Source organism: Canis lupus, chromosome 31 (genome assembly GCF_011100685.1).
Source record: "Canis lupus familiaris isolate Mischka breed German Shepherd chromosome 31, alternate assembly UU_Cfam_GSD_1.0, whole genome shotgun sequence".
Taxonomy (NCBI): Eukaryota; Metazoa; Chordata; class Mammalia; order Carnivora; family Canidae; genus Canis; species Canis lupus.
In genome coordinates, this window is record NC_049252.1 from 36,561,257 (window position 1) to 36,585,889 (window position 24,633).

Sequence of the window (24,633 nt, forward strand, 5' to 3'; positions counted from 1 at the left end):
TCTTCCCCCACCCCAAATAAAATCCTTTAAAAAATAATACTATTTCTTTCCCTTCCTGTGACTGACTGTAATCTTCCATCTGCTCAGACCCTTAAAAAGGCAACTATGTCCTAAGAGCCTTTGATACCTTCCCCTACGTTCCCAAGCTGGATTTGCCAAGTGTGTCTCTCTCTTATTAGCTGATGTTTCCTATCAGGGTCACAGGCATTGAACGTTTCCACCGACCGCCCCTCCCCACACTCGCAAAGAAAGGCGAGGGAGTTTTCTTAAACTCACAATAACCTTCCCAGTGACCCTACAAATATGACCTTAAACCACAATTTGGCTTCAAGAACTGGTTCCTGGTCTGATCCTTAGATAACATTTTCTGAACAGAATCCTGTTGTGTGGAAATTATCCAGAAACAATGGCAGCCTCCAAGTATACGACCAGCCATGGAACAGAAAGGCTCAGGGATCAAAGCCACAGACTATGGTAAGTCGATGTATAACACGTGTGAAATTCAAGAGGCAGGAAAAGTGGCAGGTAATGCTTTGCATGGGGTGCAGGTGGAGGGGGGAAGGACCACGTACCCGGATCCTGGGTCATGTCCTGTCCTGCTCTCAGCCTTTCCACCAGTGCATGGTGACCACACATTGAGCAAGGGGCTAACAAATGGATGCTATGGGGGCCACCATATGCTGGGGCTTTATTGGAGAGGCTCAGGGTAAGCACTGTTGGCCCAGTTGTAGCCCACGGCGGCCCACAGGGCAGCTGTGACATTAGTCTGTGTTTGACAAATGCACCCAATTGGGCCATGACAGGGGTCACTGATGGTACCTGATTTAGGATTGTCAAAGCTGTCAGCCTAGCCGTGCACGGTCAGCTTCTCATGGCTTGGCCTTTCCACCCCTGCCTCTCCATGCTAACATCCCTGCTCATTCCTTCCTTTTTGTTATGTCATGTCCTGTAGGTTACCAACTACCTGCATGTCACATATCTTAGGAGCGCCACCCACATCTCACAGGCCACAGGTTTCCCACTGTCTGTACTTGACACATTTTCAGTTTTGCAGATCCCCCTTGTTGGAAGGGGGACCATTATAGAAAAATTGACCAGTCTCCAATGCAGCGGATGATCATGACACCTGCCCTTTGGTGATTTGCAGCGATGAGGGCTTCCTTGGTAGCAAGGAACAGACACCAGCTGTCATGGGCTGAGTTGTGTCCCCATCAAATTTGTATGTTGAAGTCTTGACCCCTGGTAGTCAGAACATGACTTTTTTTTAAAAGATTTATTCATTCATGAGAGACACACAGAGAGAGGCAGAGACACAGGCAGAGGAGAAGCAGACTCCCTGCAGGGAGCCCGACGCAGGACTCAATCCCAGGATCCCTGGGATCAAGCCCTGAGCCCGAGGCAGATGCTCAACCACTGGGCCACCCAGGAGCCCCAGAAGGCCTGTTTCTAAAAACAAAATAGAAAATATAAAAAACTTTCCACTGCCAAGCATTGTACTCAAATATAGAAATTATCAGAAGCAGCCTCCACTCTTCTGATGGAATCCAGGGGTGTGGGGTGCAGAAGGCTTACCCCCAGTGGCCACCCTCCACCCAGTTTCCCCAGGGCCTTTTAAGAGCCGAATGTATGTGAGTCTGTGTGCGTGCTTGCATGCGTGTGTGTGTGCACGCGTGTGAGAGACACGTCCTTCCTCGTGCCTTATCAGCAGAACTGTTCCCACGAAGGTGCTTTGTTGTCACAGCTGCCTGCTTCCCACCCTCTCCAGGCACCTCAAGGACTCGAGGGGCCCCAGGCAGCCATGAACTGGCCATCCTGAATTCTCGCTGCTGGGAGAGGGGGGCTGGAGGGTAGCCTAGAAGGTATTGGGAGAGGGCTGGGAGGGGAGCCTGCAGGGTGCCAGGAGGGGGCCAGGAAGGGAGTCTGCAGGGTGCCAGGAGGTAGGCCAGGAAGGGGGATCTGCAGGGTGCCAGGAGAGGCCCAGGAAGGGAGCCTGCAGGATGCCAGGAGGGGGGCCTGCAGGGTGCCAGGAAGGGAGTCTGCAGGGTGCCAGGAGGTAGGCCAGGAAGGGGGATCTGCAGGGTGCCAGGAGGGGCCCAGGAAGGGAGCCTGCAGGGTGCCAGGAGGGGCCCAGGAAGGGAGGCTGCAGGGTGCCAGGAGGGGGCCAGGAAGGAAGTTTGCAGGGTGCCAGGAAGGGAGTCTACAGGGTGCCAAGAGGGTGCTAAGAGGGGCATGCAGGGGGCCAGGAGGGGGCCAGGAAGCAGATCTGCAGGGTGCCAGGAAGGGAGTCTGCAGGGTGCCGGGAGGGGGCCAGGAAGGAGGCCTGCAGGGTGCTAGGAGGGGGCCAAGAAGGGAGTCTGCAGGGTGCCAGGAGGGTGCCAGGAGGGGGGCGTGCAGAGGGCCAGGAGGGGGCCAGGAAGCAGGTCTATAGGATGCCAGGAGGGTGCCAGGAGGGGGGCCTGCAGGGTGCCAGGAGGGGGCCAGGAAGGAGGCCTGCAGGGTGCTAGGAGGGTGCCAAGAAGGGAGTCTGCAGGGTGCCAGGAGGGCGCCAGAAGGGGGGTCTTCAGGATGCCAGGAGGGGGCCAGGAGGGGGGCCTGCAGGGTGCCAGGAGGGTGCCAGGAAGGGGGCCTGCAGGGTGCCAAGAGGGGCCAGGAGGGGGGCCTGCATGGTGTCAGGACCGGGGCCAGGAAGGGAGTCTACAAGGTGCCTGGAGGGTGCCAGGATGGAGCGTGCAGCAGGCCAGGAGGGGGCCAAGAAGGAGGCCTGGAAGGGAGTCTGCAGGGTGCTGGGAGGGGGCCAGGAGGGGGGCTTGCAGTGGGCCAGGAGGGGCCAGGAGGGGGGCCTGCAGGGTGCCAGGAGGGGAGTCTGCAGGGTGCTGGGAGGGGGCCAGGAAGGATGCATGGAGGGTGCCAGGAGGGGGGCAGGAGGGGCCAGGAGGGGAGTCTGTAGGGTGCTGGAAGGAGGCCAGGAAGGGGTCGGGAGGGGGCCTGCTGGGTGGCCTGGGGCCACTGCATGGGCTGCGGTGACTCCTCTGTGTTCCCCGCGCAGAGGACACAGCCCCTCACATCGCCACTGGGCCCCTGTCCTGCCTGGCACCTCCTCTGTCTCCTTGAACCCGAGGAGGAAGGTGCACGTCCCCAGGGCCCCCTGCCCCCTGCCCCTGCCCCCAGCTCTGGCCCCTGCGCCCCCTCGTGCAGCCTCAGCCCTCACCCCTCGGGCTCCGCAGCCCACACAGCTTCAGGGAGCTGGGGCCACCCAGGGATGAGGCGCAGGTGCATGGCCATCTGCCCTGAGCATCCCCTGAGGAACTCGGGGTCCCTGGAGCTATCGGGGCACCCCCATCAGCTCTCTGTCAGGCCCCCACACTGGCCACAGACTGTTTTCTCTGCCTCCCCTCGGCTTCAGTCCCGGGGGATTCTTGGGGAGGTTGTGACTTTCTGCAAGGCTGAGTGGCGGAGACCGCTCCCTGTCCCCACCTCCCAGACAGGGACAGAAGGACGCGTGTCCCCACCCACCTGAGGCAGGGCCGCCCCAGCAGGCGTCCCCCGGCTCTGTCTAGGTCTGCGGTCCGGATGGTAGAGCCAAGATCATGCACCCACACACCCTGGACGGTCCAAGGTGGACGGCGGACCCGATTTCTCTCCAGGTCCCAGGCTGGGAGGCCGAGCTGAGCTGCTCGCCGGCCCTCGGCCCCCTCCCTCCCGCGGCGGGGACCCACGTAGTCAGTCACCCCTGTCACCCGGCCCTGCTGGACACCCCAGGCCACAGGAGCATCTCGAGTCACGGGGCCCCTGGTCTGTGCATCATGCGAAGTGTCCCCAGAGCCACACGGTTCCCTGGGGCGTGAGCTAGAGGGAGACACCTCCCGACCTAATGTCCCGCCGCGTCGGCCCCACTAGAGGCCTCACCTATTCGGTGCATGAGGGAGCGTGTGACTCATGAAGGAACAACATGGGCGGTTGCTCAGGTGTCCCAGCCTCCCCGCCCCTGCGTCCCCTCCTTGCACCCTTGAGATCCTCAGTAGGCCCGTGATTCAGGAGGGTGGCGGGGCCGGTCGGGAGCGTGTCGGCCCACGCGGCCCCCTTCTCGTCACTTACGGGGCCACGAAGGTCAGGATGAGGTATCACTTGGAAGGGAGTTGGTTTTGAAAACATGAAGATGTGCCTTTTGAGCGTCCCCACACACCTCCCCCTGCTGCTGCTCTCACCCCATGCGTAGCCCGATGTTCGGCTGAGAGCCCCACGGGGCGGGGGGGGGGCTTAGAGGGAGGTCGGGCTAAGACACCAGGCGCGGAGGAGGGGACGAAGGGACCGGCCCAGCCTGGAGGACTCAGTCGAAGCACCTTCACGGGGGGCCCTGGCGTGTTCTCAAGCGACAGAAACCCCAGTAGTTGCGTTTTGACCCATCAGGACCGTTGGGTTTGCTCAACACGAGGTCTCAAGGCGAGTGAGTCACATGCGTCAGGTCACGGGCGTCAGGGCTCTAGGCCTGTGGCTTTTCCTCATGAGCACAGAATGGCTGCCCGAAGCACCACGTCACGCTCTAGACCACGCGGTGTGGGGAGGCAGGCGCAGGCGCTGCCCCCCGGGATGCTCAGCCGCGTGACGGTCTGGCGGCCTTGGGCGCTGCCCCCGCTGCCCACACCCGGTCGGCCTGGGCGGCCCTGCGAGCGCCTCATTCCCCCCTCCGGGGCAGGGGGACCCGTGGACGGAGGCCGCACCCCCCTTGCAAAGAAAGGACAGCCGTTTGCAATCTTTAAAAAGAACAGAAAGCACGAGCAACATTCATCTCTTTTAATTTTTAAGCCAATTTTGAGTCCAGGGCTGTGCGCAGTCCGGCGATGCAGCGAGCCGAGGTGCGGATGCGCGAGGGGGCCCCCGCGTGGCTGCCGGGGACGGGGACGGGGTGGCGGGGCTCCCGGGCGCCCAGCGAGGCCGCCCAGCTCCTGGCGATGCTCCGCCGCAGGCATCTAGAAGGGACACTCCTCTGAGGGGCGAGGGGGGGAAGGAGACACAGGCAGTGAGAACCTGGGGTGTGCTCGCTGCGAAATCACCGCAGAGATCCCCCCTTGGAGGCCCCAGGGGGAAAATTTCTTAGAAAATGCGCCCCCCTTCATGTCTTTGTTGTGACTTTCTGGGCTCCCGCCCAAGGGGGCGGAAAGTGCCAGCAGGACTCTCCACGGGCTTGCGCTCAGCGGCGCGAAGACGAACGGGGACAAACACGGACTCCTCGCTGAGCGGCTCTCTGAGCCTCGTCTTTGGGTCCCCACCCCGACGTCAGCCTGATGCAGGCTGGACCCCCCACCACCACGCTCACACTGGGGCCCCCCTCGTGGGTGCAAGCACGGCTGGCCGTGCAGACTAAGGGGACCCCTGAGCCCCCATGGGGTTTCCTCCCTGATTCTGCATCCTCAGACCCCACAGAGCCACCGAGGCCATACCTTCGGGAGGGTTGTCCACGGCCACAGGGTAGTAGCACCACGGGACCCCACGAACTGTGTTGTCGAAACAGCAGCCCTTGTCCTTACACTGGGAAGGCGTGATGCCCGGAGAGCCGCAGTTGTCTCTGTGGTGAGGGGCCACCGTGCACGTCTCTGGAAGGGCAGAGGCAAGAGGCAGCTGAGAACCAGCCGACCCGGGCCTTCCTTCTCCAACTGAACCAGCAGGCAGCCAGCTGGTGCCACGGATGGGGACTCGGGGCTCAGAGGACAGGGGGCGTCCTGTCCCCATCTCCGGACATGAAAACCCTTCAGCGCAGGGCAAATGCAAGGTGCCCAGGGTTTGTCGACGTTCCCCCTCCCGACGTAACGTATCCACGCGTTCATTTACTTCCACAAACAACACTCTGACGTTACTCAGTCAGGAAATATCTCCCGAATGCCGCCCGTGCTCGAAACAGAAATCGGCGCAGCGTGAGTCGACGGTGAAGGTCACCGAGGATCGAGCGCGTGCGGGGCCCTGCGCCAGCTGATGGGGACCCAGAAATTAAAAACAGAGAGGTCGTGGCTAAGACACTAACCGTCTAATGGAGGAGAAAAGCAAGTAAATGTCCGAAACTGCGCAGGGTGGGCATCCCAGGGCGCTGAGGGCGAGTACGGAAGGGACAAGGACAGGGTTGAACAAAGCAAGGACGGCTTCCTGTGGGAGGAGGTTGACCAGGTGGGGATGGGGCAGTGGGTGTACCCTGCGGCGGGAACAGGTGTTCAAAGGCAGTCGAGAGAGAGAGAGAGGAGAGGAGAGAGAGGAGAGGAGAGAGCGTGCGCAAGGTGTATTTCAGGGGTGGAGGTCCGTTTGCAGGAAAGACGCGGAGACTAGGGTGTGTGGGTGCCGCAGGCGCTCTGTAGCCTCGACCCCTGAGGATGGTGGAGGCCAGCACGGCGGAGGACGCGTGGGGCAGACGCGCCGGGGAGGCAGGGCTCCCTGAGGTCTACCCAGGAGAACCGAAGGGGCTGAACCCACATCCGTTCCTCTGTTAAACCCAGCAAGGCCTAATGGAGAAGGCGAGCCCACGAGGGAGCTGCCCCCAGGGCTTCTGTGCTCTCCTCCCCGGGCCGCCTCAAGCCGTCTCTGAAGGAAGGGTCTGTGGCTTCGCGGGAAAGGTCTGGGCCACCTCTCACTGGCAGGGTGGCCTCTGCAGGTGGCATTACCTACCCCCAGGGCGCTTGTGAAGTCAGGAGGAGCTGTGTGTGTGCTTGTATGCATGTGTGCGTACATACATACGTGTGTGCATTTGTGTGCGTGCATGTGTGTACGTGTGTGCCTGTGTGCATGTGCATATGTGTGCATGCGCATGTGTGCCTTATGTATGTTGCATGTGCATGTGTGTGCCTATGTGCGTGTGCATGTGTGTGCATGTATGCCTGTATGCATGTGTGTGCCTGTGTGCATGTGCATGTGTGTGCATGTGTGCCTTGTGTATGTGTGCATATGCATGTGTGCCTGTATGCCTGTGTGCATGTATGCCTATATGCATGTGTGTATGTGTGTGCCTGTGTGCATGCACATGTGTGCATGTCTGCCTTGTGTATGTGTGCATGTGCACGTGTGTGCATGTGTGTGCACGTGTGTATGTGTGCATGTGCACTGTGTGCCTGTGTACATGTGCCTGTATGCATGTGCACATGTGCCTGTGCACATGTGCACATGTGTGTGTGTGTGTGCATACATGTGTGTACCCCATTGTTTTTCATTCTCCATCAGGTCCTCAGAAGGCACCCCAAGGTGCATGGAAACCATAGTTTCCTCTCCCTCTCCTCAAACCTCTATGGAAACCCTTGTCTGGAAATCCTGGGAAACCTTTGGCCACGGCACCTGCCGAGAATGAGTAACACTTATCGAGCACAGTGCAGCTGGCAAAGTGCTCTCCGGAGCCCTCGTCACCCCCCACCCTGTGCCCCCGTGGCCGACGCCCCACTCCAGGGTCCAGGATCGGAGACAGTAGCTTAAGGGGCAGAGCACTCCGTGGCTTGTGGCACCACGGAGATGTACCCCGTACATCGAACACCAATAAAAAATAAATTTATTATTAAAAAAAATAAAGTAAAATAAAATATTTAGAGACCACAGGGGTCCTCAGGGGACATTCATCCGCGGAAAATGCACTTGGGCATCTGGGCGGCTTTGACCAGCGTCCGGTTTGGACATCTGGGGGAGTAGTTGTTCTCACACCCCCCCTCCAAGACCTCTCTTCGAGGTCCTGTGTTGGGAGTGGTGGGTGCTGGACACAGCGAGCCGTGACCAGGGCGCCCGCATCCCCACAGCAGCGCTCGGAGCTCCGGTGGCCATCGCCCTGCTGGTGCTCTCTGCCCACCTTCACCCCCTAAAATCCTCCCAGGTCCCAGAACAGCGCTTGGCTCAAATGCATGGGTGGTGGCCCAGGGTCCCCCGGGGGTGGGGGGCTGACCAGGGCCTGGTGACCACTGGGAGGTGGGAGGAGGGCCACTTACCCTGCTGGCCCTGGGCCAGGGAGCTGAGGGTCAGTGCACAGACCAACACCAGGACGTAGATCACCCTGTGCTCCATGGTGGCGTGAGCGTCCTCTCTGCTCCAGGGGAGACCACGAGTCGGGGATGGGACCGTGGGCAGGCCCTTGGTTTTATGCGCAGGCTCTGTTTGCCCAAAGAGTGTTGGGTAACGTTTGCCTAAGGAGGGTCCCACAGTCCTCCGCTCCAGGTAATCTCCACTGATTAAAACGGGTTTGCTGATACGGGCAAGCGCCGAGGTGCACCGTCATCCTGGCCGAGGGACCTGAGATTCAGAACGTCCCTCCTGCCCCCTGGGCCTGACCCGATCGCGCTCCTAACCGCAGTGGGGGCCCTCCTGCGAATGTCAACACCACACTCACGGAAGGGTGAGTCATGTGAGAGCTGGCAGAGAGGCACAGTCATGTCAGCGGTGGCTCAGGGGGTCGCCTCCGGGGCGGTCGGACCTTGGGGGAGGGGGTGCGGGCAGCAGAAGGAGCAAGGGCCCAGCCCGCCAGGCCATCCCCTCCAGGTCGGCATGCCAGTGACCTCCAACGACCCCCAGGGCTGGGGGGAGCCGAGGCTGCGCACGAGCGGCAGGAAAGGAGGAGGCCTGCACCCCCGGCGCCCCTCCCCCAGGGCCCTCGGTCTGCAGACTTCATCTTTCCCTGGAGTTCTGTCTGTGGGGCGTGCCCAGGGCCAGGTCCTAGGGCAGCAGAGCTCCATCGGGTCCCTCACGGGGGAACCTGGCTCGTGCAGAGGGGCCTCCCGCCAGGCGGCCTGACATTGAGAATGGGGGTGCCCAGGTGGCCACATCCGTTGAGCTTCTGACACTTGCTTTTGGCTCAGGTTGTGATCTTAGGGTCATGAGATCGAGCCCCGCATTGGGCTCTGCACTCAGTGGGGCGTCTGCTTGAGGTTCTCTCTCCCTCCACTCCTCCCCACTGCCCCCTAAAAAAAAGAAAATTTGAGAGTGTCTAACATCCAACTCAGAGGAACTGTGTATTTTAACTTGTTTACCTAAATTAACTTTTTGCTTTTCTTTTTCCTCTGCAGCAGAGTCCTTTTAAAAATGGAACTGGAGGGTATGATGCTGAGTGAAATAAGTCAATCGGAGAAGGACAAACATTATATGGTCTCATTCATTTGGGGAATATAGATAATAGTGAAAGGGAATATAAGGGAAGGGAGAAGAAATGAGTGGGAAATATCAGAAAGGGAGACAGAACGTAAAGACTCCTAACTCTGGGAAACGAACTAGGGGTGGTAGAAGGGAGGAGGGTGGGGGGTGAGGGTGAATGGGTGACGGGCACTGAGGGGGGCACTTGACGGGAATGAGCACTGGGGGTTATTCTGTATGTTGGCAAATTGAACACCAGTAAAAAATAAATTTATTATTTAAAAAAATAAAATAAAATAAATATTTTTTAAAAATGAAGCTGTGTCCAGAGGAGCAGACATCTGAACTGACCGAGCAGCGGTGGGGACCCCTCTCCCCCTCACAGACCCCCAGTAAGGGTCCCCTCGACTTCCTGCTCCAAGGGCAACCTCCGCCGGCCCTGCCCTGGCCCCGCCTGGTCCGGTTCTGGGCTCCCGGAGCCCTGCTGTGCCCGGTGCGCAGGGCAGGCTGCTGCCACACTGCGGGGAGCATGCACTGCCCCCGGGGGACGGAAAGGGGTGAGGGCAGGGGGCTTCGACTGCTCGGTACCTCCAGGTGGCCCTGCACCTCCAGGCCTTCTTATTCAATAAACATCCATCAAAGAATGAATGACGCGATGAATGAATGAATCAGTGAGCAATAGGAGAAATATTTTTTTCCTCAGGGGAGCCCCGGTCAGAACTGGGGATGCCACCTTCTTGGTACCCTGCACTCTGAACCCAGCCCCCTCCCCCCGGGCTGCACAGCGGGGTCTCCAGGAGGGGCTTCATGTGCAGGACTCGGGGGTGGGGGGTGGATCTGCAGGGCACAGAGTCCTCCGTGGTGGGGGGGTTAGTTTGCCAAAGACGGTGTGTCGGGGCGGGGGGGCTGGATCTGCAGTGATGCTCCTGATCATGTAAAACCACCACTAATTTCTCAGAGCGGCACTGGAACTGGAGCTCTCAGACACGGAAACGCAAATTGCACAACAACGTGGAAGAAGAGGGTGTGGCTTTCAATGGGGTTGATGCCAGCCAGACTTAGAGGCCAGCAATTCCAGCGGTTCCGGGCCTGCTGTGTCCCCCAGATAAATCCCCACATGTAGGCAGAAGGAAACGGAGGCAAGGATGATCTCTGCAGCATTGCCTCTAATACCTCCGTTTTTAAGTTATTTATTTATTTATTTATTTATTTGAGACAGAGACAGAGAGAGAGGCAGAGACCCAGGCAGAGGGAGAAGCAGGCTCCCTGTGGAGAGCCCGATGTGGGACTCGATCCCAGGACCGCCCTGAGCCAAAGGCAGGAGCTAAACCACTGAGCTACCCAGGTGTCCCTGTAATACCTTTTTTTAAAAAGGAAGAAGAAATGGAGAAGCTGGGGAAAAAAGGAAGAAAGAGAAAGAAAATAAGGAGGGAAAGAAAGGAGGGAAAAGGAAGAAAGGAGGGGGGAGGGAGGAAGGAAAAAGGAAGGAAGGAAGGAAGGAAGGAAGGGAGGGAAGGAGGAAGGAAGGATGGAGGGAGGGAGGAGGGAGGAAGGAGTATAATGATCATCAGTGAGTGTGAGGAGGGAGAAGGGGAAGAGTGTAGCACACACGTGTGCATTACATCCCTGCAGAAGATGGAAATGAAGAAATGAATGAATGAGTGAATGAGTGAGGAAACGGAAATGAATGACCATAGGAAGGGAAGCTGGCGGGGAAGCGCGGGAAGGGCGCTCAGCCCGACGTCCCGCAGCTGCATTTCGGGAGCTGAGGCTGCCTGGTGGCGCAGGGGGAGGCTGCTGCCCCCGGGTAAGGGCACATCTGGGATGTGGGGACAGCGACATGGGATCAGTGCCACCGACGTGGGAAAGGAAATCTGAAGGAAGTGAGGTGGGAAGGTGGACGTCCACTCACTAGGGAGGAAGACGCGGTTGGCGGGTGTCCATCCTGTCGTCGTGTGTGTTTGCAGTGACCTCCTGCTCCGTGGGGACGGCTGGGTGGGGGGCGTGTGTAGCCTCATCCCCCGTGCTGAGGGCGGGGTGCTGTGACCGCTGGGGTGTGGCGGCCGTGCTCCCCGCGTAAGGCCGGGACTCCTGGCGGGAATAACACCAGGTCACAGGATTACCCTATACGCCCAGGCTGGCTAGTCAGCTTCATTGTTGCGTAGAGGGGATCCCTGGGTGGCGCAGCGGTTTGGTGCCTGCCTTTGGCCCAGGGCGCGATCCTGGAGACCCGGGATCGAGTCCCACGTCGGGCTTCCGGTGCATGGAGCCTGCTTCTCCCTCTGCCTGTGTCTCTGCCTCTCTCTCTCTCTCTCTCTCTCTCTCTCTCTGTGACTATCATAAATAAAAAAATATATATATATTGTTGCATAGACTCCACACTCAGCAGGGAGCCCAACGTGGGGCTCGAACTCAGGACCCTGAGATCGAGACCTGAGCTGAGATCAAGGGGCCGAGGCCTAACTGCCTGAGCCACCCAGGCGCCCCCGGGGTTGTCTTAAATGACGGTTTAGTGGAGCAGAAGGCGCAGCGGGTTGAGAGCCGGCCCACGAACGAGTCGCCCGGGTCACATCGTGCAAGAATCTGAAAAATGAAGCGCCTGACCCCGCGATGGCCCTGATCTAAGGCGCTGCTCTCTGCTCGGGCTCCGCAGCCAGGGCGGGACCCTCGTGGGGGCCCCTCTCCCCAGTGTCATGCCGTGCCTTAGGCGGACCTCCGTCTTCAGCGCAGGGGTGAGTGTGTGAGGCAGGGGCTGGGTGTCCCCATGGGCCTTCGCCCTCTCTGTGCCCTGCGGGGGAAGCCACGTGGGCCCTGCCCCCCGCCGCCTGCTCTCTGGCCTCTGGCTGCTGTGAGTGGTACTCGGGAGGAAGGGAGCTTGGGTTTTACGTCCTGGTCCCTCCCTGCGGGGTCACGGCGCACGACCACATCCCTGCGCCCGTGAGGGCCCCTGTCCACGCTCCTCCAGGCTGGGGGTGCACTCTGCGGTCTCCGCCTTCCACCTTCCTGGAGTTACCTGGCCTGAGAGCGACAGGCCTGCTTCCCGCCAGGCCTCTGCGTGACCTAGAAATCACTACCCCGCTGACCCCGCTCACACAGTGTCGAAATGAGCCCCTGCCTTGGCCCCTCGAGAGCGTCTGCTGGCGGGGAATCAGGCGCTGGTGGCCACGGCAGGGGGCAGTATCACAGCGTCTCAGCCTAACAGAGAGGTGACATGTGAAGTGAGGTCGCGTGATAAAGATTTGGGGTCAGCCCTGCACGGTAAGGAAAAGGAGAGGACCGGGTGGGGGGTGGCTCAGCTCCCGGAGCCACGGGGCAAGCAGGGGCCTCTCCTGGCCTGGTGGCAGCAGCTACCCGTCAGCCCCTCCAGCTCCCTGGCAGCCGAGAGCAAAGAGTCAAACCCCGGGACATGCGGCTGGGACCTCTGGGGGCAGGAACGTGAGGCTGGGAGCCCCGGACCTTCTCCAGCAGCAGAGGCGACCCCTGGGCCTCTGTGGGAGGCGGGCAGCTCTCCTACCCACGGAGCTTCAGCTCACAGAGGGCAGCACGGGTGCCACTGTCCTCAGGACCGTTCCACTCCTGACGCCGCTCCCAGGTGCACCAGGCTTAGACCCCTCACGGCCCACGGCCTGCTGGGAGGACAGCCTGTGCCCCGGAGCAGCTCCAGACCTGCATCAGGGGGTGTCGAGAGTGGAGTCAGGCGGTGTCACCACCTGGAGGATGAAGGACCTAGCGCCGAGGACTGCGGTCGTCACCCCCATCCGGCACGCAGGACAGGTGCAGCTGCACAAGCACACGGAGGCTGTGACCATCTCGAGGGCGGGACGGAGCCCTGTGCTTGGAGGTGGCCAACAGCCCACGCAGTGGACATGCTGGAGCATCCCAACGCATGGCAGCGCTGCTACTCAAGGTGGCTTGCTCCCTCACAGACTTCACAAAGTCAAAATGCATTCTAGAAAGTTCCCAGGTGCTTCACGTGCACAGAAGGTGTGGGAAGCCCGGTGCTCCGGCAGGGGATGGGGTCTCAGGCTGGAGGAGGCTTCAGGTGCCCGAGTGGATCTATCGTGTGCGCCCTTCTCAGCCACATCGGGAATGTCCCGAGTGTGCTCCCGTCACTCAGGGGTTCAGAAATGCCTCGGAGAGGGACCACCAGCAGCCTTCACGAGAGCCATGGCCCCCCAGCCTTGTAGGCCAGACCTGATGGGGGAGGCAGTCCCTCCACAGGAATGGAGGCCGGGTTCCCTTGAGGAAGGACCTCACAGGCCACAAATGATGGCCTACGACGAACCTTCCCCGAGCCTTCTCCAGAGCCATCTGAGCCACTGATCGGTGCTATGGGTTCAACTGTGTCCCCACCAAAAGACGTTGAAGACCCAAACCCCCTGTACCCGTGAGGGGGGCCTTGTTTGGAAATAAGATCTTCGCAGATGGCCAGGTTACCATGAGGCCATTAGCAAGGACCCTCACCCGGTATGACTGGTGTCCTATGAAAGGGGACATTTGGACACAGACGTGCCCAGGAGGAGATGATGTAAACACACGGGGAGAATGCCACCTACAAGCCACGGAGTGCCTGAGGCTCCAGAAGCCAGGTAAGGGACCCGGGACAGAGTCACTCTCGGAAGGAACCAACCCTGGTGGCACCTTGACTTCAGTCCTCTAGCCTCCAGACGGTACAACAATAAGTTTCCGTCGTAAATTCAATTTGTGGTACTTTATTCACTACAGCTGCCCCGGACAAACAAACACGCCCAGGGTGACCGGGTACCGGGGAAAGGACGTATTTAGACTTTCTGATGGTCTTTAAATATTAGCTCGGAACTGACACTAATCCTGAGGCCCAAAGCCCACGTGGGCCACCAAAGAGGGAGCCTGTGGGTTCCAGGTACGAGATGGAGCCTTGATCCAAGTGTGTCTCATTGTGGGTCCCGTGGGGACCCCCCCCCCCCCGCCGACCCCGCATACCATGCAGGAATAGATTTCGTAGCTACATTGCCTCTGTCCTTGGGGTGAGGATAATATGGCAGGAATCCCTCGCCAAGACTGAACCGATTCCGGCGCGGCAGTGGAGGAGGGAACTGCAGAAATCAGAGCCACCCCCAAGGACTTGGAAGACCCGGGGGTGGTCACGGCCTACACCTGTTGACCCGGCCTCTCCAGCCGGCGCTAAAGCCCTCGAGGATGACTGGGGCAAGGCCTGTAGCTTTCTTTGTAAAGGGCCAGTCAGGAAAGACATCAGGCTCCGTGGGCCACCTGTGGTCTCGGCCACGTATCTTTATTATTTTATTTTCACAACCCTTTAAACCTACAGAACCCAGTCTTACTTTGCAGGTACAGGCACGATTTGGCCCCAGACTTTGTGAGGCCCAGTGGAGACAGTGCCATGAATTTAACTGCCGCCGAGGTTCTAGACGGGGTATGGTTCCTGGCGTAGCTATGGAATGTTCCAGCAGCCTGGAAGGTCTCTGCTCGTCTCCCATTTCCCCTAGATAAGACCATCAGCGGGAGTTTGCTGTTGCATGGCACGGGGCTGCAATATACCTTCACGGTGCAGAGGGCTGGGGTCCTGGCGGCTCTCCTGCTCTCCCACAACGCTGCGGGGAGACCTTGGACATCGCTCAACACCCTGCTGGCCGGTTACATCCGTGACACGAGCTTAGGGTACTCAGATCTGGAATATAGGATGCAAGAAAATAGGTGTAAGATGCACACGTGTGTCGGAGGGTTCAGGACGCCCCCCGGCCCCGTTGGTGAGGTGTTTAGGAGACGTGGCAGCGGAAATATTCTCTCCAAGGGGGCAGCGACGTCTCTGCGCCTCGTACCGCTCACCCCAATAAATGCTCGTGGTAAAATACACTAGCTTTGAACACACTGTTCTGGCCCATTTGCCGAGCTGCCACTCTGCAGTTTCGAGGGGTGTTCAGGATAGCAAGTGCCTCTCGGAAGTGGGTTCTGGGCTATGACCCTGGCACATGCGCCCAGAGGCCGGATGGCCGGAGGAACACGGATGGCGGGTGCGGATACTGTACGGCATCTTTGGGGAATCCTAGTGACAGAAACGGCACCGATCCGTGTTCGTTCTCAGTTGCCACGTGACAAATGACCCCAAAGCTCAGTGGTTGGAAACTAAACACTGACTATCTCAGTCTCTGTGGGTCAGATATTTGGGCTCGGGGTCTCCACGGTCCATTTGGGCAGCGGAATCAAAAATCTCGTGAATGTGGGCAGCCCGGGTGGCCCAGTGGTTTAGCGCCGCCTTCAGCCCAGGGCGTGATCCTGGAGACCCGGATCAAGTCCCACGTCGGGCTCCCTGCATGGAGCCTGCTTCTCCCTCTGCCTGTGTCTCTGCCTCTCTCTCTCTGTGTCTCTCATGAATAAAAATAAAATCTTAAAAAAAAAAAATCTCGTGAATGTGACCCTCGCTTTTCCTTCCCTGTCCGGGGACGGCAGTGACGAGCGCAGGATCCATACCTCGAGCTTCCCCTCTCTGCGGCTGACACCGCCTCGGAGTCCCCATCCTGTCTACGCATGAGGCTGGCGGCACCCGGCAACCCGATGCCAAGCTGATTCCACCCGTGACGAAGGGACAGACTCACACGGTCTGGGGCTGGACGTGCCTTCCCCCTGAGCCTGCAGCTACTGGCCGCGCCAGGCTTGTGAACTTACAGAACGCATGCTCCACCGCGTGGGATACCTCACGATGCATTTTAGGGCGAGGACATGTAACAACGGGCAAGGAATTCAGTGGTGCTGCCACATGGCCAGGAGCAGTTGGCTTGACAGATTGTAGAATCACGTGCTCAGCAGCCAGCAGGCGGCCTGCGCTTCGCCGAGTGCCTTAAACCAGAGCAGTACGTGGTTCCTTTATTTTTTTTAGTTTTTTTTTTCCAGATGTATATTTTATTTTTTTTTACATATTTTTTTAATTGGAGTTCAATTTGCCAACATACAGCATAACACCCAGCGCTCATCCCATCAAGTGCCAAGATTTTATTTATTTATTCAGGAAAGATACAGAGAGAAGGACAGACACAGGCAGAGGGAGAAGCAGGCTCCCTGCAAGGACTTGATCCCAGGACCCCAGGATCACGCCCTGAGCCAAAGGCAGATGCTCAACCACTGGGCCACCCGGGTGCCCCTACATGGCTCCTTCTCGACTGAAGTGCCCATGCCCAGCCTCCAAGCAATGGAAGTAGGGGTGGCTTTTCTTATGACTAAAGGATGTCATCCTGGAAGCAATTTTGCTTCCCATCCCCATGACCGTGGCCTTCGTGGGTGGGCGTGCCGCTGCTCATGACAGGCTGGCTTCCAGTCAGAAACGTGCTCGTGACTGGCCATGGGGGCTGCTGGCCTTGGGCCTCTTCCCACCCCGCAACCAGCAGGCAGAGGAAGAGGAGCGACAGGAGGGACTGGTCCTGATCGCCAAGGGAGACAGTGCCTTTGCCACACAGTGGGGTCTGGGGAGGCACGGGGGCTTCCTACTTTGTCACCCCGGGCTTCCTCAAGGGAAAACGGAAGCACCCCAGTTCATGCAAGACCGCTTTCGAACTCGGACCCGTATCCTATAGATGTTTACGATGTGAGTCACCATATCAGGTGAACAACCATATCCAGCTGCAGTGAGAGCCGGTAACAAAGGAAAAGGAAGTGGGAAGGAAGCTATGACCACCGATCTTGACCTCTTGACCCACAATCAAAGCAGCTACGCAGCAGCTACCTCTTGTGTAAATTAAAGAAAATGTCGGTAAATACTTAAACCAATTTCTGGAAGGTTCAGGTATTCCAAAGCCTCGAAACCTCGTAACAAGAAATCATCTAAATGTGTATAACGTATGTGGGTTGAGAACGAATTTGGCAATGGAAAATATTTTTAACTTTGGATATAAAAATATTTTAAGAACATAGAGTTTATAGTATAAAGGATGAACAAAGGCTTGGGGACGTCACGGCCTAAGCTGAATTTTAAAACCCTGGAGCTCCGCTACGTAGAGAAGCAAAGAACACAAACACAAAATTCTTAGCAGGCAAGATGTAAGGGCCTAAAAATTATAGGAAAGATGCAAAAAATAGTAAGTAATCAAAGAAATAATTTAAAATGACTGTAATGTTTTAATTCCCAGGAGGCCACGGTTGGGGCTGGATACTGGTGTTGGGAGCCCTGATCTGGGGAAGGGGGTGCTGCTCCGGGGTGCTTGGTCTCTGAGAGCAGGGCGGTGGCAGGTGGAGTGGGGCCACGGCCGGGAGGACAGCGTGCACAGGCTCCCCGTTCTCACCCTTTCTGTTCCTTTCACTGGCAGGCCTGTGTCTCCCTGGCATGCACTGCATGAGCCCCTGGGACTTGGGGGGTGGGATGAGGACGCAGTGGACGGGAATGGGTGGCTTTGCACCATGAGGCCATTGAAATCTGCAAGATAACAGACACCTCACACCAGCCCCGGATCTGTGTTTGACTTCAGGGAAGGTGCGAGGACGTAGGTGTCAGGGCAAACATGTGGGGGTGTGGCCCGCAGGGAACCCTCCAAGGTCAAACATCCACCCACCCCCACCCCAGCATGACTGGGGGGAGGGGAGAGGAGCACTCCCCTTTCTTTTGGGGGAGAGCAAAAATCATTACAGCTTACTAATAAAAACACAGTGTTTTTTATTATAGTTGGTGACACTCATTATAGACACACTTCGGGGGCGCCCGGGGGCTCAGTGGTTTAAGCATCTGATTCTTCATTGTGGCTCAGGTCATGAGCTCAGGCTCCTCCCTGAACTTGGAGAGTCTGCTTGAGATGCTCCCTCTCCTGCTGCCCTCCTCCCTCTGCTTTTTTATATATTAAAAAATATATATCTTAAAAAAAATCAGGGTTGCCTGGGTGGCTCCATGGTTGAGTATTTGCCTTTGGCTCAGGTCATGATCCGAGGGTCCCGGAATCGAGTCCCGCGTCGGGCTCCCAGCATGGAGCCTGCTTCTCCTTCTGCCTGTGTCTCTGCCTCTCTCTGTCTCTCATGAATAAATAATAAATAAAAATTTTTAAAGTTCAATGGCTAGGAAAGAATCCCAGGAAACGATGGGACTTACCCTTTTACCACTCAATAATCCGCACTGCCGTTTTCCTTTTTTCTTCTTTTTTGCTATTGAGTTGTTCATAAACCTTTTTATCTTGTTCTTTTTGGTTTAGCACCACAGCATGAAGATTCTCCGTGTTGTTCCAAAATCCATAAAATAAACTAGTGACGGCCGCATGTTACATCACGCAGCTACGTTGCACGTTACATCCACGCTTTGTTAATGATTTTTACACCATGGGTAATCTGGGTTGTTTACAATTTTTCATGCTTACTAGGATCTCTTTCATGAATATCTTCGTGCAAAATGATCTCCATGTGCCAAGGATTTTTTTCTTTGGGGCGTCCTCTAAGGTAGATTTACCAGGTCTGAGAGTGTGCCCTTTCTGAGTTGTTGTTTGTTTTTTTTTTTTAAGATTTTTATGTATTCATGAGAGACGAATGAGAGAGAGAGAGAGAGAGAGAGAGAGAGAGGCAGAGGGATAAGCAGGCTCCCTGCGGGGAACCTGACATGGGACTCGATACTAGGACTCCAGGATCACACCCTGGGCTAAAGGCAGGCACTAAATCGCTGAGCCACCCAGTGTCCCTTTTTCTGAGGTTCTTGATGCAAAGTACCACATTGACTCCCACAAAAGTGATACCCATTTCCACTCACTCTGGACCTAGCTGTCCATTCACCAATGCAGCATTGCATTTTCTGATTAAAAACTGAATTTTGACAATGTGACTGGCTTGACCACTGGCACTCCCTGCCGAGGCCCCACTCCTGCTGTCACCATCCTGCTCTCAGAGACCAAGCCCCAGGGAAGGAAGCACCCCCTTCCATAGATCAGGGCTCCGAGCGCCAATATTCAGCCCCAACCACGGCCTCCTGGGAATTTAAAACTAGCAGTGAGAGATGGGGAAGCTGATGCAGGGTCCGTCACATCCAAGCCACCCCTCCAGCCTCCCGTCGCAGCCAAGCTACACGTGAACCTCCCACATGCAGCTCAGCACCAATCAGACCTGAACAAAGCCCTGCTCCTCCCGCAGGTGAGTCTGGAATTCATCTGCTGGTTCCTCTGCCAGGTTCCAGGGAGTGTGGGGGGAAGTGGGCACACTGGGCATTCCACCATTCATCTGCAGCTCGGTTCCTTTGGTGAGTAGACGGGGCCAGCTCCTCCTGCGGTGCTGACTGCACCCCTTCCTTCCTCCTGCAAGCCCTACTGGACTCCATCTCTTCAGGCCTCGGTGTCTCTGTGACCACGAGTGCTGGTTGGTCCCACTCCCGCCATCCACCATGTGATGCCCAGCATCCTCCCACCAGCCCCCGACAGAGCCCTGTGTGACACAGCCCTCCCGTCAGTTTCAATCCATGCCCACCCCAGACTCAGGTGTGTGGGCGCATTTTTTATTTCATATGTGAGGATTTTCTATCTGGCCTGGACTGCTAGTGTCCACTCCTGCTGAGCAAGGAATGAGAGGGCTACGTGTGACTCACGCTAGTGGAGCTTCCCAAGGATGGCTGGTCCCTGCTTTGCTCTGAGACCATTGCTCTATGCTATTTATAGTTTTTTTTTTAAGATTTTATTGTTTTATTCTTGAGAGGCACAGAGAGAGGCAGAGACACAGGCAGAGGGAGAAGCAGGCTCTCTGCGGGGAGCCCGATGCGGGACTCGATCCCAGGACCCCAGGTCACACCCTGAGCCAAAGGCAGACGCTCAACCACTGAGCCACCCAGGTGCTCCTGCCCTATACTATTTAAAATTCTCAGAGATGAAGGCAGGATGAAGAATTGGCCAGAATGTCCTATAGGTCAGAGACCAGTCATGACTGACTGGTAGGGAGACTCATTTACTGGACAAAGTCCCTGGAGTTGGTCTGAAGATCCTCAGTAAACTTTATTTCTATTTTATACCTTTTATTTATGTCTTCCCTTGGTCATTTGCTTCTTCTAAGTATGGTTACCGAGGGCTGGGCCCTATGACTCAGTCAGGTCTGATCACACAGGAATGGTTGGATTGTGATGCATAAAGGACTGTGATTCTTGGACCAAGTAAGTCCTTCCCCATTAGTTCTGTCTTTACCTGGTCCTCGTGTCCCTGCTGGGCTCAACCTTGTGGCACCTGGGGGACCTGACTCCAATCTGGCACCTGTCGGAGGGCTTGTGGGGTAGGCCACCCCTCTGAGCTAGTCATCAGCGTCCCATCTTCTGTGAGCCCCTCACACCTGTGGGAGACCAAACCGAAAACATTTTACCACTTTCATCACATTACAGTTGTTACTGGAAGTTTATGCAAAACCAAACCACAGAAGCAATGCCCCTCAACCCCCGCCAGCAAGGATCCTGTTTCCTTTTTCTGACAACCCTAAGATTTAGCCCAAGTGGGTTGTAAGGGAGGGTTCTGGGGGGTCGAGGTGGATGAAGAGAATACCCGAGCCCCCTGGTTGGGCAGTGATGGGGAGGGTCTGGAGCCCTCCCTCATGCCCTGTCTGTACCCCTCCTCGAGGGTGCTGCCTCGATGTTCACTGGCAACCACTGGGGTGCCGCACGGAAGCACGGAAGCTGACGTCAGATGCCAGTCACACTCCCAAACACAACCACATAAAGAGAGAGCCAGCTCGGCCTCCTCCATGGTGTCACCAGCAATGTCAAAATGAGCGACTTCGTTTTTAAAATATAAATGGGAAACCATTCAAGGGTCTCCCCATATTTTTGTCTCTTCTCCACATTCTTGGATGCTTTCTTCATGAGCGAGGAAAGGTGGTGGTGGAGTTATGGGGCTCAGGGTCACACTCAGCCCAAGTCCCTCGTGTGAAACTCACTCCTGCGCAGGAAGCAGGGGATGGCTTCACATCCACTCACTTGTCTCTGATGTTCTATTTTTAAATCCTTGCTTCAAAAAGGAGACATCCATGGTTCTTAAGTGTTTCAATGGAAAGTTTAGACTGTAGCCTTGCAGGTCCACCCTTCACCTTCTTCATGATTCCACATCAGGACATAATGAAAAGAGATTTCAAAAACACGTCAAAGAGGAAAGTCGGTTTCTGAGAACTGTCCAGAGTCGGCACTGAGGACGGTGTGATGAGGAAGCTGACAGTGCTTCACAGATTTTAAAATGCGGTGTGTGTTCTCTAAATTTTTATGGCAATTATGTAGCTTTAAGATATTATTTGGCATTTTAAAATTTCAAAAGTTTTAGTTCTTACCAAGAAACAGACCCGTAATAAATGAAACAAAAATCAATAGAGCTTGAAAGGAGAAATAGATTGCCCACAGTTATCATTGAGGACCCTGAGACCCGGCAACTGATAGAACTACTGGTCAGGGAATCAGCAGAGATGGGGGAAGCAAGCCACACCCCACCAACAGGACCAGCTGGTACTTACAGGACATGCTACCCAACAATAGCAGGTACACACTGTTTTCTAAGGGTCCATGTATATTCACCAAGATAGACCATGTACTGGGCCATAAGATAAATCCCAACAAATCTAAAATAATTTTTTAAAAAAATCACAGAGGTATGTTCTCTGCCTGTAATGGAATCAAATGAGAAATCCACGGCAGACAAGAAATCTCTAAACACATAGAAGTAAAATCACACGCTCCTAAATAATCCACAGGTCAACAAGGAAGTTTCAGAAGAAATTCAAAAGTACATAGAACTGAATGAACATAAATACATGACATATTAAAATATGTGGGACTCAGCTAAGGCCGTGTTTAGACAGAGATCTGTTACATTTAACTTACACTAGAAATGAGAAAAGTCCTCAAATCAAAAACTTGAGTTTCTACTTCAAACAATTAGAAAAATAAGAGCTAAATAAATCCAAAGCAGTGAGAAGGAAGGAAGGAAGTTCAGAAATCCATGGATTTAAAAGTAGAAAATAGAAAAAAAAATCAATGAAACAAAAGTCTAGTTCTTTGGGAAAATCAATGAAACTGACAAACATAGCAAAAGTGACAAAAGTTAAAAGCAGGAAGGCACAAGTAACCTCAGAAATGACATGGATATAACTACAGACCCTACGATCATCTAAAGGATAGTAAAGGAACACCATGTAAAACTTTATGATCATAAATGTGAACACTCAGAAGAATGGACTAGTTTCTCAAAAACCACAAACTACTAGATTCAACTAAGATGAAATAGAATATATTAAATATAAATTGGAATAGCCCTATAAACATCAGAGAACTTGGGACACCTGGGTGGCTCAGGGGTTAAAGTGCCTTCAGCTCAGGGCGTGATCCTGGGGTCCTAGGATCTGGTCCCACATCGGGCTCCCTGGAGGGAGCCTGCTTCCCCCTCTGCCTGTGTCTCTGCCTCTCTCTGTGTCTCTCATGAGTAAATAAGTAAGATCTTAAAAGAAATCAGAGAGCTTGAATTCACAGTTTAAAATCTCTAAAAAGAAAAAAAAATTCCACCTAGTTTTATTTATTTATTTTTAAAGATTTTATTTACTTATTCATGAAAGACACACACAGAGAGAAAGAGAGAGAGGGAGAGAGAGAGGCAGAGACACAGGCAGAGGGAGAAGCAAGCTCCATGCAGAGAGCCTGCCGTGGGACTCGATCCCAGGTCTCCAGGATCAGGCCCTGGTCTGCAGGCAGGCACTAAACTGCTGAGCCACCCAGGGATCCCCTCCACCTAGTTTTAAAAGAATTAATGCCAATTTACATAATCTCTTCCAGAAAATGAAAGAGGGATAAACATTTCTCCACTCATTTTATGAGGTCAGTATTACCCTGATACCAAAGCCAAAGACAACACACACATGCACACACACACATACACACCCACACAAACTACAGACCAATATCTCTCATAAACTTAGATGCAAAATTCTTGAGTGAAATAATAGCAAACCTAACTCAACAAGATATAAAAAAGAATTATGACCATAATCAAATAGGGTGTATTCCAGCTATGTGATTTGGTTCAACATTAGAAAACCAGTGTAATCCATCATATCAACAAGCTAAAGAAGAAAAAAATCATATGATTATATCATTTGATTTGGAAAAAGTATCCAAATTGTTGGAAAAAATCCAACAGCCATTCATGATAAAAATTCTTAGCAAGTTAGTAACTGTGGGGAATTATCTCAACCTGAAAAAAAAAAAAAAAAAAGCATCTACAGAACACCTACAGCTGATGTCATACTTAAAATAAAGACTGAATGCTTTCTGCCTAAGCATGAACAGGCAAGGGTGACTACTCTCACCACTCTTATTCGAAATAGTCCTAGGTGTTCTAGTCACTGAAACAGGGAAGAAAAAAGAAATAAATTGCATACAAATGAGAAGGGAAGAAATGAAACTATCTGTTTGCAGATGGCATGATCCCCTAGGTTTAAAATCCCAAGGAATCTACACACACTCATGAACTCACAAACTAAACTCTTAGAAATGATAAAAGACTTCAACAAAGCCATGGGATACAAGACCAGCCACAAAAATCAATTATATTTGTATATACTTTCAGTAAACGTGCAGAAACTGAAATTAAAAACACAATACCATTTACAATCACTCAAAAATCGGCTACTTACGTATACATACACTTAACAAAACATTTTGAGGATCTGTGTGCTGGAAATGACAATATTCTGATGAAAGAAATCAAAGAAGATCTCATAAATAGACATACTATGTTCATGGATTGGAATACTCAATGTAGTAAGGATGTCAGTTCTCCCCCAAATGATCTATAGGTTTATGCGATTGCTTTCAAATTCCCAGTAAGTTTTACTGTAGTAATAGATACGCTTATTTTGAAATTTGTTTGGAAGGAATAGACATGTTTCCAAAGAAGATGTACAGATGGCCAACAGGCACATTAAAAAATGTTCAACATCATCAGGGAAATGCAAATCAAAACTACCGTGAGATACCACCTCACCAGTCAGAATGTCTAAAATTCACCACTCAGGAAACAACAGATTTTGGTGAGATTGTAAAGAAGGGAAAACCCTGGGATTCCCTGGGTGGCTCAGCGGTTTAGCACCTGCCTTCAGCCCAGGGTGTGATCCTGGAGTCCTGGGATCAAGTCCCACATCAGGCTCCCTGCATGGAGCCTGCTTCTCCCTCTGCCTGTGTGTGTGTGTGTGTGTGTGTGTCTGTGTCTGTGTCTTTCATGAATAAATAAATAAAATCTTTTTAAAAATTTTTAAAAATAAGGGAAAACCCTCTTATGCTGTTGGTGGAAATACAAGCTGGTGCAGCCACTCTGGAAAAGAGTATGGAGGTTCCTCAAAAGGTTAAAAATAGAGCTAGGACTTGTGACCCAGCAATTGCACTATGAGGTATTTACCCAAAGGATACCAAAACACATATTTGAAGGGACGCATGCACCCCAGTGTTTATAGTAGCATTATCAACAACAGCCAAATGGTGGAAACAGTTCAGATGTCCATCGACTGACAAATGGATAAAGAAGATGTGGTCTATATATACAATGGAATATTGCTCAGCCATCAGAAAGGGTGAAATCTTGCCATTTGCCATGATAT

General features: G+C 54.4%; 1 protein-coding gene across 1 annotated transcript; it reads right to left on the bottom strand.

The window, feature by feature from the left end:
* Positions 1 to 4,937: 4,937 nt before the first annotated feature.
* Positions 4,938 to 8,050, bottom strand: TFF1 (trefoil factor 1). The gene is given in 3 exon segments (NM_001002992.1): positions 4,938 to 4,984; positions 5,439 to 5,591; positions 7,944 to 8,050. Coding segments are annotated over 3 exon segments (246 nt in total). The 5' UTR covers positions 8,020 to 8,050; the 3' UTR covers positions 4,938 to 4,967.
* Between the last annotated feature and the right edge of the window lie 16,583 nt (positions 8,051 to 24,633).